We start from the raw sequence: 14,876 nt of genomic DNA, 5'->3' as shown, positions 1-14,876 counted from the left end.
GTCACACCTTTTAGTCATTCAAAGTAGGAGGAGGAAAAGAAGTGGGGGTTGGACTAGATGACCTCCTGAGGTCCCTTCCAACCCTGAGATTCTATGAAGTGATGTAATTGCATAAAACACAAGAGAAAATTAAGGTCTGGTCTACATTTATCAATATAACTATATATCTCAGGGGTGTGAAAAATCCACACCACTGAGAAATGTAGTTACACAGCCCTAACCCCCTGTGTAGATAGTGCTATGTCAGCAGGAGAGCTTCCCCTGCCAACACAACCTCTGCCGCTTGTGAGGGCTGGACTAATAATGTCTGACAGGAGAAATCTCTCCCATTGGCTTAGAGCATCTGTAATAGCAGTGTTACAGCAGCGCAGCTACATTATGCAGCTGCGCCAACATCAGTTTTATTGTGTAATCACAGCATCAGATACAAAACCTTAGAATCAGGCAGGACTCAACCTGCATGCATCCAGAAGTCTGAAATTGGAGCCTGACACATTTGTTGCCTCATTGGTTCCCATCATTTCAACAGCCTGAAAGTCCTTGTTACCCAATCCAGCAGCCAGTTTGGGATCCACGGGGAAGGACTTTCCTATGAAGCACTCTCTCTTTGGTTCAAAGGGTGAAGGATGATTGTTCTCAGTCTAACCCTGGCATCCTTTGGAACTGTAATCAGTGACACTGAACTAGGAAATGGAGTTGTACAAACAATTTTCCTTGGGTCATTGGTCACCATAGCTTCCTTTACTGGAGTGGAGACCAAGAACTGGGTGTGGACTCTTTCAGCCCCAGTTCTTTCAAAATCCTTGGCCTTGGTTAGGGTAAATTTACACTTCTCTGAAGTGGAATCCTTTACAAACCACTCAAAATCTCAGCAGTGTTAGTGAAGAATGGCTTCCCAAAACATGCCCAGCTTTTCTTTGATTTGGTGGCACAGTTCCAGGCAAGGGACTGGATACAGTGCTGGATCACAATCTCCATTAGTTACCAGAGCAGGAGTTTCTATTGAAAAATAGCTATTTTTCTTCAGCTATTAGATTTCCAAAACTGATTTGATAGACATTTTTAGCACCTACAAAAGATAAATTCAACAAAACCACACTTCTATTTCCTCAACATCTGCATCTCCCATACCATAGGATTAGCTAGGAGAGATCTTCTGTAGGGCCTAGGTTACAAAGGCTTTGGAACCAAATACATGGGTATTTTGCCTAGCTCAAAATCACTTACCATGGAATTCTCTCTCCAGATCATTTGGGACAATATTGACTTAAACAATTGAGCTACACTGTGATCATATGCACTTCCTTCAGTTAGTTGGGGTTCTGCTGTTATTCACCATTTCCGAGTGGAGATTTTAAATCACTGCTGTTTCTTTGTTAGCCTGTCCAGTAAATTGGAGAGTTCTCAAATGCTGACAGAACTGCCCTTGAACTTCCTCCATGTCATTATGCAAGGATGGGGAAAAAGCAAAGCTGAAGTGAGAAATGATGACTTTAGCAAATAGTCATTTGTCTTAAATTCTCCAATAAATCTGAGCTACAACCTATCAAACTGAACTAATATCCAATTGGGTGACCAAACAGCCTTCAGGAAAGATAGAAACCCACATCACAGAGAGATAGAAAACATGACAATGAAAGTGTGAAGTGAAATTCCAGAGCAGGTTGCATCTGATTATTCAGAATCAGGAGAAGAGATTCTCCCATCACATTCTCCTCTGATTCATTCAAACATACTTCATTCAGCACTGTCTCAATAGTCAGTTATGTTATTTACAACATGCTTAGTATCCTAGCATCCCCATAATGTGTGGAAAAACAGCCAATTTGCCCCAAGTGGCTTTACCAATAGATGGAACCTGGGATTTAAATGCCAAATAATCATACTGTGTTTTGGATCCATTTGAATTCCCCTTCCCGATCTTTGACACTTTCCTCTCCAGTCAGAGCGACTCTGGTATAGGATTAAAGAAGTCAAAGCATCATCTCTGAGCACAGACAACTGAGAACTCTTCTTCACATGACACTCTGAGAAGTGGATGGATAGAATGTGATGAAGATAACCTCTGCATGGCTCAGACAAAAGGTAACAGTTCTGCAGTGACGGGGAAGGAGGGAATCTCTGAGTCTTCCCATCTCCTTCCAGCGTCACAGAGGCTGAAATGACACTTTTTTTCCTGCCCCTGCTCCTCTTCATTTAAATATAATTTGAAAAATTCCCATTATATCTCCTCTTCAGCACAATCCAGAGCAACGTGAGAACAACTGGCAATGATACAATCTGTATCACTGGTGACTAACAATAACTTTGCAATAAAAGGAATGGTATAAATGTGATACTACCTGGTTCCTGATAGGAAGGGCACACTCGAATTACTCATGGCATAATGGAGTTGATAGAAAGGACAAATGGGTCCACCTCAAAAGAGGGCAAACTGCAAAAGGCGAAAATGGGCCACTCATCTGGTCAAGCTGAGGGATATCAGTGCAGCAAACAGTTCAAACAGCTTCAAAAGTTACTATGTGGGAATCAGGAAAAGTATTAAAGAAAAAAAATTGATAGCCCTAGAGGTTTTTATGGTGTTCAACTCCCTTGCAGATTCTCTGATGGCTCACATGGGCTACGTTCCAACAGAAGGTATTCCCACACTCACTGCATTTATTGGGTCTCTCACCGGTGTGGATTTTCTGATGTTTAGAAAGGGCTGAGCTGTTAGTGAAGCTTTTCCCACACTCACTGCATTCATAAGGCCGCTCCCCCGTGTGGATTCTCTGATGTCTAATAAGGTGTGAACTGCGACTGAAGGTTTTCCCACACTCACAGCACTCATAGGGCCTCTCCCCTGTGTGGATTCTCTGATGCCTAATAAGGACTGAGCTGCGATTGAATTTTTCCCCACACTCGCTGCATTCATAGGGTCTCTCCCCTGTGTGTATTCTCTGATGTTCAGAAAGGGCTGAGCTGTTAATGAAGCATTTTCTACACTCACAGCATTCATATGGCCTCTCCCCTGTGTGGATTCTCTGATGTTTAGAAAGGCCTGAACTGGTAGTGAACCTTTTCCCACACTCACTGCATTCATAGGGCCTCTCCCCTGTGTGGATTCTCTGATGCTGATAAAGTCCTGAGCTGCTAGTGAAGCATTTTCTACACTCACAGCATTCATAGGGCCTCTCCCCTGTGTGGATTCTCTGATGCGTAAGGAAGTTTGAGCTGCGATTGAAGGTTTTCCCACACTCATTGCATTCATAGGGCCTCTCCCCTGGGTGGAGTCTCTGATGTTTAGAAAGGCCTGAACTGTTAGTGAAGCTTTTCCCATGCTCACGGCATTCATAGGGCCTCTCCCCTGTGTGGATTCTATGATGCCTAATAAGGTGCGAACTGCGATTGAAGGTTTTCCCACACTCACAGCATTCATAAGGCCTCTCCCCTGTGTGGATTCTCTGATGCCTAATAAGGACTGAGCTGCGATTGAATTTTTCCCCACACTCACTGCATTCATAGGGCCTTTCCCCTGTGTGGATTCTCTGATGCTGATAAAGGCCTGAGCTGCTAGTGAAGCTTTTCCCACACTTACTGCATTCATAGGGCCTCTCCCCTTTGTGGATTCTCTGATGTTTAGAAAGGCCTGAGCTGCTAGTGAAGCTGTTTCCACACTCACTGCATTCATAGGGCCTCTCCCCTGTGTGGATTCTCTGATGTTTAGAAAGGCCTGAGCTGCTAGTGAAGCTTTTCCCACATGCACTGCATTCATAGGGCCTCTCCCCTGTGTGGATTCTCTGATGTTTAGAAAGGTCTGAGATGTTAGTGGAGCATTTTCCACACTCACTGCATTCATAAAGCCTCTCCCCTGTGTGGATTCTCTCATGCCTAATAAGGTGAGAATTGCGATTGAAGGTTTTCCCACACTCACTGCATTCATAGGGCCTCTCTCCTGTGTGGATTCTCTGATGGAGAAAAAGGCCTGATTTGTAAGTGAAAATTTTCCCACAGTCACTGCATTCATAGGGCTTCTTCCCTGTGTGGATTCTCTGATGTTTAGAAAGACCTGAACTGATAGTGAAGCTTTTTCCATGCTCACTGCATTCATAAGGCCTCTCCCCTGTGTGGATTCTCTCATGCCTAATAAGGTGTGAACTGCGATTGAAGGTTTTCCCACACTCACTGCATTCATAGGGCCTCTCTCCTGTGTGGATTCTCTGATGGACAAAAAGGCCTGATCTGTAAGTGAAAATTTTCCCACACTCACTGCATTCATAGGGCCTCTTCCCTGTGTTGATTCTCTGATGTTTAGAAAGGCCTGAACTGCTAGCGAAGCTTTTCCCACACTCACAGCATTCATAGGGCCTCTCCCCTGTGTGGATTTTCTGATGCTTTATAAGGCTGGAGTAATCATATAAGTTTTTTCCACAGGCAGTGCATGTCTTTTTTCTTCCACTCAGGATTTCCTGGTGTGTTGTGGTTTCCTTGAGGTCCTTCTGAGATTCCTGACAGGAAATACATTTACCTACTTTCTCCCCTGGCTGCTTTCCCTGCTCTCTTTCTGGTCTTCCCGGAATCTCACAGGATTTTCTCTGCTCATGACTCCTGGACACATTCCTTTCCAATCTTTGCAATAATGCTCTGTGTTTATCCACTTGCTCAACATTTTCCTGCTGAGAATTCTGCTCCTCTTTCTCACACACCATTGCATCACCTGCTGTGATAGAGACAGAAACCTCAAACAGGGATGGAAAGGGGAAAGACCAAAACCAAAACAAGTGCTGGAGAGAGATCAAATAAAAATCAGAAACTGAACACCTTCAAACTCTTCCCCCAAATAGGAGAGAGGAGGGGATCATTCGGCATTCACATCCCATCCAAATTCACATGGGAAAGGGAGGAAGCTACTGCCTGCTGTCTGCTAGGGTCTACAGGAAGCCATGAGCTATATTTACCCTGAGGATACGACCCCTGCTAGGGACAATAATGAACTGAGAGACCTTCCAAGGGCTTTGTAGCGTGTCCCAGATGTTTCCTTCAGGCACTTACAGATTCTGAGTTGGTTTAATGTTTCCTCACCTGTGTAGGGAACTCTCAGGATCTCTCTTTCCTCTGAACGCTGGAGGTCTGTGACCAACGGCTCTTCCCATTGTTCCAGCTGGAAGATCACATCAGGTTTGGAAACTGGAAATCCTACTCAGATGAAAGAAAATAAAGGAGTTCAGTTGATTTCATAAGACTGTCATAAAAAACATTCTATTAATTTAACTTCAGTGCTTAGTGTGACCTGGTGTGCCTGGGGCAGTCCTCACTGAAAATGCCAAGGTCAGGGCAGGCTGAAAAAGGAAGAGCAGATGCTCCCAAAACTGCTGGTTAACACTGAAGTTAAACTCACCGACCAGTCACAAACTCTGCTTCTGATCCCCCACACTGGTTATCGAAAAGCTGAAAAAAGAAATCACACCGTCCCCTTTATTGTATTCCACGTCTCTGCCTCCTAATCAGCACCTAGGTCCAGTACAGTGAGAGGTTATTTAAAAACTCTGCTTACATACAAAATGTTTTTCTGACCCCAAAGGGTCAGCCACATTAAAAGATCACTATAGGTTTGGATCTTACCCAAAATACCACACTACCAGCCAATCTTTTAGCATGGAAAGACAAGACAGAACATGAAAAACGTTGTTAAATGGGAAAGCAGTCAGATGCATTCAGAAATCTATATATCAGGTTCTTAGCAGTATTGGTGAGTTTCTGGCTTGAAAGTCCATCTGGAACATATCCACAGTTTGGATAGGTCATTCAGTCCTTTGTTCAAGGCTTCAGTTTGTAGAGAAGTTGCTCCAGAGGTAGGAAGGGGGATTGAAGACAAAATGGAGATGATGCAGTTGCCCTTTATATTCCTTTTGCCATGTGGCTTGTACTTCCTGTGTCCCAAACACAAGCTTCACAGCACATGGTATGGAAAAGCCTTGGAGTTCTCAGTACACAGGCACACCCTTGCATGTCTTGCTGAATCAATAGGTTTACTCCTTTGATAAGGGGTGGGCAAACTACGGGCCACATCCGGCCCGCAGGATCATTCTGCCCAGTCCCTGAGCTCCCGGCAGGGGAGGCTAGCACCTCCCCTCTCCCACATCTACGCCACCGCGCGGGCAGCACTCTGGGGGGCAGGGCTGCACACTCCTGTGGGGCAGTGTGTCTGGCTCCGCACGGTCCATGTGGTTGTCAGACACGCTGCTCTGAGTGGCATGGTAAGGGGGAGAGGGGTTGGATAAGGGGAAGGGAGTCCCGGGGGGCAGGCAGGGAACAGGGGTCGGATGGATAGGGCAGAGGTTCTGGAGGGACGGGGGTTGCATAGGTATGGGAGTCTCAGGGATCTGTCATTGGGCAAGGGGGTGGATATAGGTCACGGCAATCAGGGGACAGAGAGCAGCGGAGTTGGGTAGGGGGTGGGGTCCTGGGAGGGCAGTTAGGGTGGAGGGGGTCTCAGGAGGGGGCAGTCAGGGGACAAGGAGCAGGGGGGGTTGGATGGGTCGGGGATTCTGAGGGGGGCAGTAAGTGGGAGGGGCAGATAGGGGGTGGGGCCAGGCTGTTTGGGGACCCCAATGTGGCCCTCAGGCTAAAAAGTTTGCCCACCCCTGCCCTTGATCCTTTCCATGCTCTCTTTGTACAGCTGATGGGCCATCAAACAGCCTAGGCAGTGCTGATGCCAATATGTCTCACCCAGAAACACTGCACAAGTCTGGAAATACAGACATACTCTACACATCTATAACTCACAATACAAAGGTGATACAAACATAGAAACAGAATTATCATACTTGGAAAAGCATAACATTTTCACTGACACCTTACATGGCATATCTAGCACGAGTCATTTCATGTTATCAAATTAGTATTAATAATATATATATATATATATATATAAAATGTCTCACAATTCCATACAGTGTCACACTTGGTTAAGGAGTGAATTCCCAGGACCAGCTCCCAAGGTCCTTGAAGATGCTGAACACTCCGCTTATGACATATTTAAATACTCACATATCTGCAGGTAACACACACAGACAGACACTGTCAGTCTGTACCCCTATGTTCACTCTTCAAGAAAATTATGGAACAATTTTGGCATTGGCATTTTGAAAACACAATGTACTGAATATTCCTGTTAAAATGTGTAGCAACACTGTATGTAAAGTTATGAGATTTTACTCTATGATATTACTGAAAAAGTTACAATTCTGGGGAACACCCACAGACCAGTTCCTCGAAGACAGCAAGGCAAACAGCTGGTCAAATAGCCATTCTGTGGCAGGGGGAAGGCGTGAAGACGACATTTACATTCCATCACAGGGACACTTGAAGCTCATATCTACAACAGACAGCCTGTCACCATGACTCAGTTGAGAACTGAAGTTGTTTCTAGTACAAAGGACTGAATTATAAAAAGAGGTGAGAAAAACCCTTGAGACTCTCTCTCTCCCCTTTCCCTCTGTCCATGACAAATCCTAAAGAACTGAACTTGGGCGGCAGGTTAGGGGGAGTCCTGGCTGAAAGGAAAACCAGCCTGTCTCAGTATATGGTGAGAGAAACATTTGCTTTCAATCCATTTCAGCTTGTTAACTTAGATCAGGCGTGGGCAAACTTTTTGGCCAGATGGCCACATCGGGTTTGCAAAACTGTATGGGGGCCAGGTAGGGAAGGCTGTGCCTCCCCAAACAGCCTGGCCCCGCCCCCTATCTGGCATCCACCCACTTCCTGCTCCCCCACTGCCCCCCTCAGAACTGCCGTCCCATCCAACCCCCCACTCCTTGTCCCCTTACCACCCCCTGCCCCAACCACCCTCCCAGGACCCCCCTGGGACCCCCCCCCATCTAAGCCCCCTGCTCCTTGTCCCCTGACTGCCCCCTCCTGAGACCCCGCCACCCGAACTGCCCCCCAGGACCCCCACCCAACCCCTCCTGCTCCCTGTCCCCTCACTGCCCCAACCCATATCCACAACCCCGTCCCCTGACAGAACCCGGGATTCCCATGCCTATCAAACCCACCTCTTCCCTGTCCCCTGACTGCCCCCACAGCTGCCCCCTGCTCCCTGTCTGCGCCCCGGGACTCCCTGCCCCTTTCCTAACCCCCCGGCCCTGGCCTCCTTACCACAGTCGCATGGTCCGCCGGAGCTAGACACAAGGTCCCTTAGGAGCGCACAGACTAGCCCCCTTAGCATGCCACTCAGAGCAGTAGGCGCTTGCAGCCCCACCACTGCAGCACTGCTCAGGAGCAGCGGGCCAGAGCGCTGGTGGCATGGCGTGATGAGGCTACAGGGGGACAGCAGGGGCAGGGAGCCTCCCTGGCTGGGAACTCAGGGGCCAGCCAGGATGGGCCCACAGGCTGGATGGGGCCTGCAGGCTGTAGTTTGCCCACCCCTGACTTACAAGTTAGTTTGCCTTTTATCTTGCATTTCTTTTGTAAACAATTCTGACTTTTATGCCTCATTACCCATAGTCACTTAACTTGGTAGTTAACAATCTTGTTTTATTGTTTTATCCAACCAGTGTGGTTGGATTCAAGTGTGTTGGAAACTCCATTTGGGATAACAAGGCTGGTGGTGCATGTCATTTTCCACTGATGAAATGACAGACTTCATATGAGCTTGCAGTGTTCAGGAGTATGCTGGACAGGGAAAAATGCACATTTCTGGGGGAAGTCTGGGACCACAGAATTTTCTGGGGTTCTCCTGTGCTGCACTGTAACTCGTGAGTTGCTGACTAGCAGCACTCAATACTGTGTAGCTGGGAGCGAGTTACATGCTGGAGACTGTGTTAACTGCCCAGGAATGGCTGCTCTCACAGTAAAGCAGTGTAAAAGGCATCCCAGCTTGGGGAACTGAGTGGACACAGCTGTTCAACAGTCCAGATTGCACTGTGGTTAATGTCACAGACACTCAATTTCAAAGAGGCTCCTAAAACAGAGAAAGTAAATCCATGTCCCAGAAATCAAAGACTCCAGACAAGGGCAATTCTCCCTGGCACTGCTTCTTGCTGACAGAGAGGTCCAGAGACAGAGACAATGAGAGAGTCCAGGGGAAGCTGGGAACAGGAAACATGGGCTGGTGGGGTTCAGTGGAAAAAGAGAACAGGAAGGGCAGGGATATTGCTGAATGCAGGATCTCAGCAGTACTAGATGTCAGGATAGCACATATTGCAGTGCATTAGAAAACATAATCCCAACTATACATACAAAATGATGGGGTCTAAATTATCTGTTTCCACTCAAGAGACGGATCTCGGAGTCACTGTGGATAGTTCTCTGCAAACAGTCACTCAATGTGCAGCGGCAGCCAAAAAGTGAACAGAATGTTGGGAATCATTAAGAAAGGGATAGATAAGACAGAAAATATCATATTGCCTGTATATAATTCCATGGTACGCCCACATGTTGAACAGTGTGTGCAGATGAGGTCACCCCTGGTCCATCTGTGACCCCCGCAACCCACAGCACCACCGCTGCCCCCTCCACCACCCCCACAGGCCACTTACCATCAGCCTCAGTTCCGCCACTGGGACTCAGCTGCTTGCCTGGCCTGCCATGCCCTATTGCCACCATTTGGGCCTGAAGCAGCAGCCAGCCAAACATCGACTTTGCACAAGTGCTCATGTGTGCATGCACACCCCCCTCCCCCAGACTGACCCCTTCCCCTCTGTGACAGGCCCCTAGCTTTGCCCCTTTTTGCCTCCCCCATTTGCCCCTCATAGCCTTTTGCCCCCCCCAGCTTCAATTTGTTTGCCTGCCCCACCCGTCTCCCTTTTGCAGCTTTGTTTGTCCCGCCCCAGCCCTGAAACTAGCCCCTTTGTCCCTCTGCCCCACTCCCAGCCTGGTTGCTCCCCTCCCCCTGTGGCCTCCTCACCCTGATTGGCTCTTCCCCTTGTGCACTCTGCCCCCTTTGGTGCACTTGTGCTTCTCCCCTGTTTGTTTGCCCCCATTGCACTGCACCCCCCATTGCTGTTGTACCCCTCCCCTCCCCTAGTGCAGCTACAGGAGCCGGATTTCAATCCTGTGTCGGTGACTGATCTCCTACCCTTCCCGAGTCCTTGACAGTCCCCTCCCCCATTTTGGCACCCTCCTCCCCTGTCTGCAGCCTAGCAGGGAGGAGTGGTTGACCTGCTTCCCCTCCCTTTCTCTGGCATGTCCCCTCCCTCCCTCCTCACCATGGCAGGAGACATGGCGGGTGGGTTCCCTGGGGCAAATGCCACCCTCCCTGCCCCACCTTCTCCCCCAACAACCCCCCTAGTCTCCACCTCAACTGCCGCTGCCAGACCACCTGCCACTGCGCCCACTGAGGCGCCGGCAGCGGCGACTGGTGGGGTGCCCTCCGCTGCTGCCACGTCCCTCGCCCCCTCTGATTCTGGGGGAGCCCCCACAGCTGGCACAAAGGGCCAGGGCAAGATGAAAGAAAAGGACCCCGCTAAGAAGACTAAGACCTCCATGGCAAAGCCTGCCACCACTGCCGCGGCCCCGCCACCGGCCGCGATGCCCCTCCCCGCTGTTCCCTCCACCAGCTCTGCGGGTGCCCCTCCCCCCCATCCCCAGGGCGTATGCCCAGGTGGCAGCGGCCCCCCCGCCTGCCACTACATCATCTCCCCCAACCGCCGCCCCTGCTACCATCTACAGCAGCCGGGGGCCCTTCCCCACCTTGACCAGGAAGCATGGTGTCCGTTGCCTCCTGGTGCCCGCCTCGCCCCACGTGGAGACCTAGGTGCAGGCGTTGGCGAGGGTGGTGGAGCCCACGGCCATCGTGGCAGCCTCCAAGATGTACGGCAAGGTAGTTTTCTGCCTTGTTTCGGAGGCCGCCACCCAGGAGGCGGTGGAGAAGGGTCTGGCGGTGGGGGGGGGGGGTGTTCGTCCCCCTGGAGCCGCTGGAAGACCTGGGTGTCCATGTGATCCTGACCTCCGTCCATCCCTTCCTTCCCTATGCTGCCCCGTTACCCGCCCTCTCTGCCCTGGGGAAGCCCCTTTCTGTTGTGAGCCCTCTCCCCTTGAGCTGCAAAGACCCCGCCCTCCGTCACGTCCTCTCATTCCGCCGGCAGGTGCAGCTTCAACTGCTGCCGGTGGTGCATGGTGGAGAGGCGCTCGAGGGGTCTTTCCTGGTCCCCTATCAGGGGGCCCATTACTGGGTGCATTACTCCACGGGGGAGGCCCGGTGTTACATCTGCCAGGTGACGGGGCACGTTCGGAGGGACTGCCCTTTGGCCTGGCACGCAGGAGCGCCCGGGACCCCTGAGCCCCGGCAGGGTGCCGGCCCCATCATCGCCGGTGCCCCTCCTCCTCCTCGGTCCATCACTGCTCCCGCTCAGGCTGCAGGGATACCTCCCCCGGAGCGCCCAGATGAGCGGGAGAGTCCCGCCTCCACTGCCTGCACTCTGGCGGGGCCTGTGGAGGAAGGCGCGGTAGGAGTACTGCCGGGCATGGGAGAGGGCTCTCCCCAGGGGAAATCTTCCCTCCCTCATGCTGTTCCACCAGTGCTTCCCCAAGTCCCCAAACCGTCATCCCTGCCCCCTGACCCAACCCCTGTCAACCAGCCCACGGCTGACACCATGGAGGGCTGGACCCGGGTACAGGGTAAGCGGAAGGCTCAAGCTCTGCTCCTACCACCCTGATGCGGAAGGCCCCCGAAAGACCAGAAAGGGGACCAGACATGGAGCCTTCCACCTTGGCCACAGGTTCAGTCCATCTGCCAGTGCCGGCTGGGGAAGAAGTGGCAGCACCGGAGGGTACCACCATCCCTCCTCCGCAGTCCCTCCCTGTGGAGGCCTCCGATGAGGCCATTCCTGTTCCCTTGCCGCCTGTGCCCCCCTGCAATACCCGAGGTGAGCGTCGCCTTGGGTGTGAGTGGGGAGGGCCCTGGGGTGGTGGGAGGTGAGCTCCCCTCCATCTTCGAGGAGATCGAGACCCTGGGTCTGACCCCGGTCACCCAGGACGACGACCTCCTGCCAGCGGGCCTCGACCTGGCCGACTTCACCCCAGCTCCCCCTTCCCCGTGTTCCATCGTCCCAACTGCTACTTCCGCTCCCGCCTCCGAGTGTCCCCTGGACTCCTCGACCTGCCCAGCTGCAGATGGCACCCTGCGGATGGCCGCCGAGCCTGTTGAGGCGACGGCCAGTGCCTCGTGGCCGGGATCCGAGTTACCAGGGGTATCCCTCGTCGATGCGGGAGGACCATGTTCCTTCCCGGGCGGGGGCCCCACTGAAGGTTCTACACCTCCTGCCTCCGCGGCTGTCACACCTGCCATTGAGCCTGGGCCCGGCATCACTAGAGACCCCCTCCCTACCCCTCAGACCCCCGAGCCTGGCCGCGAGGAGCCACCTCCTGGGAGTCCAGCTTCTGTGGCCCAGGATCCTGCCTCTGCCCCCTCCCTGCCCTTACTCCTGACCCCGTCCCTATCCCCTCCCCCTCCCGTGATGTTATTGCCGCCCCTGGGGCCGTCTCGTTCTCTTTCCCGGAGGATGACCCCCAGGGAGTGGCCTTTATGTTTCCCTGTCCCGACCCACTAGGGGCTGCACTCTTACCTCCGTCACCGCCCCCTATTGAGCCGGGGTCTGAGGCGGGCCATTGGCGCCACCCCATCGGGCGCCACGTCGGGGGGGTCCACCCCCATCTTGGTGGGCCATGGGCTGTGCCAGAGGCCCCACCGGTGGATTACTGGAGGCCAGTGACCCAACCCCCCCATACACTGCGAGAAGAGCTGCAGGAGTTTTTAAAAGACTTCTGTGGCTCCTGCAATAAGGTAGGGGGATCCCAGCGATGACGGGGATTTTCATCAGATCCTCCGGGCCACGAGGGCCCTCATGGGGGAGGGCAAAAGGACCAGGAAGCAGGGTGCCGTGGCTTACCAGAGGGTCCGCAGCCTCCATGACTTCCTGCTCACTTTCGGGGTGGGTCATGGTTTGCTGCGTGGATCCCCCGCAGCCCTCTCATCACACTCATCACATTTGCAACACTGAACACCCAGAGCTGTAGGGTGGGTCTCCGCAGGAGCCAGATGCTCTCCCTCCTTCAGGGGGGTGGTAACTCTGTGGTTTTCCTGGAGGAGACCCCTAGGGATCCGGCCGCCGAAGCCAGCTGGCGGCTGGAGTGGGGGGGACAGGATCTACTTCAGCCGTACAAGCTGTGAGATGGCTAGTGTGGCTATCCTGTTCTCCCTCGACCTACAGCCCAAGGTGCTGGGGGGTGCCGAGGCTGTACTAGGTCGCCTGCTGCACCTCCGGGTCCGCATGGAGGGGCTCGTGGTCAACCTTGTGAACGTCTATGCCCCGACATCGGGCCCGGAGCGGCTACATTTTTATCAGTAGGCGTCTGCCTTCCTTGGCTCCTCATGAATGCCTGGTGCTGGGCGGGGACTTTAACACCACCCTTGAGGAGCGGGACTGCTCGGAGACCGAGCAGAGCCCGGCCGCCGCAAACGTCCTCTGGGAGATTGTCAACCATCACTCCCTGATGGACGTCTGGCGTGACCACCACCCAGACGATGTCTCCACGTTTCCCTATGTCCGGGTGGAAGCCCATCGGTCATGCCACTCCCGGTTGGACCGCATCTATTTGTCACACTTTCATCTTTCACGGGCGCACTCCTCCAATGTCCGGCCGGCCCCTTTTTTGGATCACCCTCTCGACACTGTGACGGCCTCTCTCTCTGCGGGGAGGCCAGGGCCGGCCTATTGGCATTTTAACAACAGCTTGCTGGAGGATGTGGGCTTCGTGGCGTCCTTCTGGGAGTTCTGGCTGGCCTGGCGAGGGCAGCAGCATGCCTTTCCCTCGGCACGGCGGTGGTGGGATGTAGGAAAGGTGCACGCCTGACTCTTCCGCTGTGACTACACCCAGGGCGACAGCTGACAGAGGGATGCAGTGATAGAGCAGTTGGAACGGGAGATCTTAGGGCTAGAGAGGTGTCTGGCTGCCAGCCCTGAGGATCCATCCCTTTGCAGAGCATGCTGGGAGGAGCTCTGGGTCCTCGAAGACCATCGGGCCCAGGGTGCTTTTGTTCGATCCCATATCCGCCTCCTTCGGGAGATCTATTGTGGCTCCCACTTCTTCTACACCGTGGAGAAAAAGAGGGGGGCCAAGAAGCACGTCACCTGCATTCTGGCGGAGGACGGCTCCCCCCTCACGGATCCAGTGGAGATGTGCGAGAGGGCCAGGGCCTTCTGCGCAACTCTTTTCTCCCCAGATCCAACCGATCCTACCGCTTGCAGAGTGCTCTGAGACGGACTCCTGACAGTCAGCGCAGGCGACCGGGACTGGCTAGAGCTTCCTCTCTCTGGCCGAGTTCTCGGAAGCCCTCCTCCACATGCCCACCAATAAATATCCGGGCATGGACGGGCTGACCGTGGAGTTCTACCGCGTGTTGTGGGACGTCCTCGGCCCGGACCTGGTCACTGTCTGGGCCGAGTCCTTGCAGAGCAGGGTCCTCCCTCTCTCGTGCAGGTGACCCGTGCTTGCCTTATTGCCCAAGAAGGGTGACCTCTGCGACTTACAGAATTGGCATCCCGTCTCACTCTTCAGAACGGATTACATAATTGTAGCCAAGGCCATCTCGCTGCAGCTGGGGTCCGTGCTGGAGGACGTGATCCACCCAGACCAGACCTACACCGTCCCGGGCCATAGCATCTTTGATAACCTGTATCTGGTCTGGGATCCCCTGGAGATTGGATGTAGGGATGGTCTGTCGTTCACCCTCCTGTCTCTGGATCAGGAGAAGGCGTTCGACAGGGTGGACCACGGGTATCTCCTGGGCACTCTGCAAGCGTTCGGCTTCGGATCCCAGTTTGTGGGTTTTCTCCAGGTGCTGTATGCCTCCGCAGAGTGTCTGGTCAGGCTTAACTGGACCCTGATCGAGCCAG

General features: G+C 52.9%; 1 protein-coding gene across 1 annotated transcript; it reads right to left on the bottom strand.

Annotated features, from left to right (window-relative positions):
- Positions 1–2,386: 2,386 nt before the first annotated feature.
- Positions 2,387–4,568, bottom strand: LOC120402988 (zinc finger protein 850-like; the record flags this gene model as incomplete). The annotated part of the gene is made up of 1 exon (XM_039533641.1): positions 2,387–4,568. A coding segment is annotated over one exon (2,004 nt), but the record flags the coding sequence as incomplete, so codon positions are not given.
- Positions 4,569–14,876: the final 10,308 nt, after the last annotated feature.

The sequence above is a fragment of the Mauremys reevesii genome, linkage group 1 (assembly GCF_016161935.1).
Source record: "Mauremys reevesii isolate NIE-2019 linkage group 1, ASM1616193v1, whole genome shotgun sequence".
In the NCBI taxonomy this organism is placed as follows: domain Eukaryota; kingdom Metazoa; phylum Chordata; order Testudines; family Geoemydidae; genus Mauremys; species Mauremys reevesii.
Note: the sequence above shows the minus strand (reverse complement) of the source record. Positions and strands in the feature narration are given on the sequence as shown.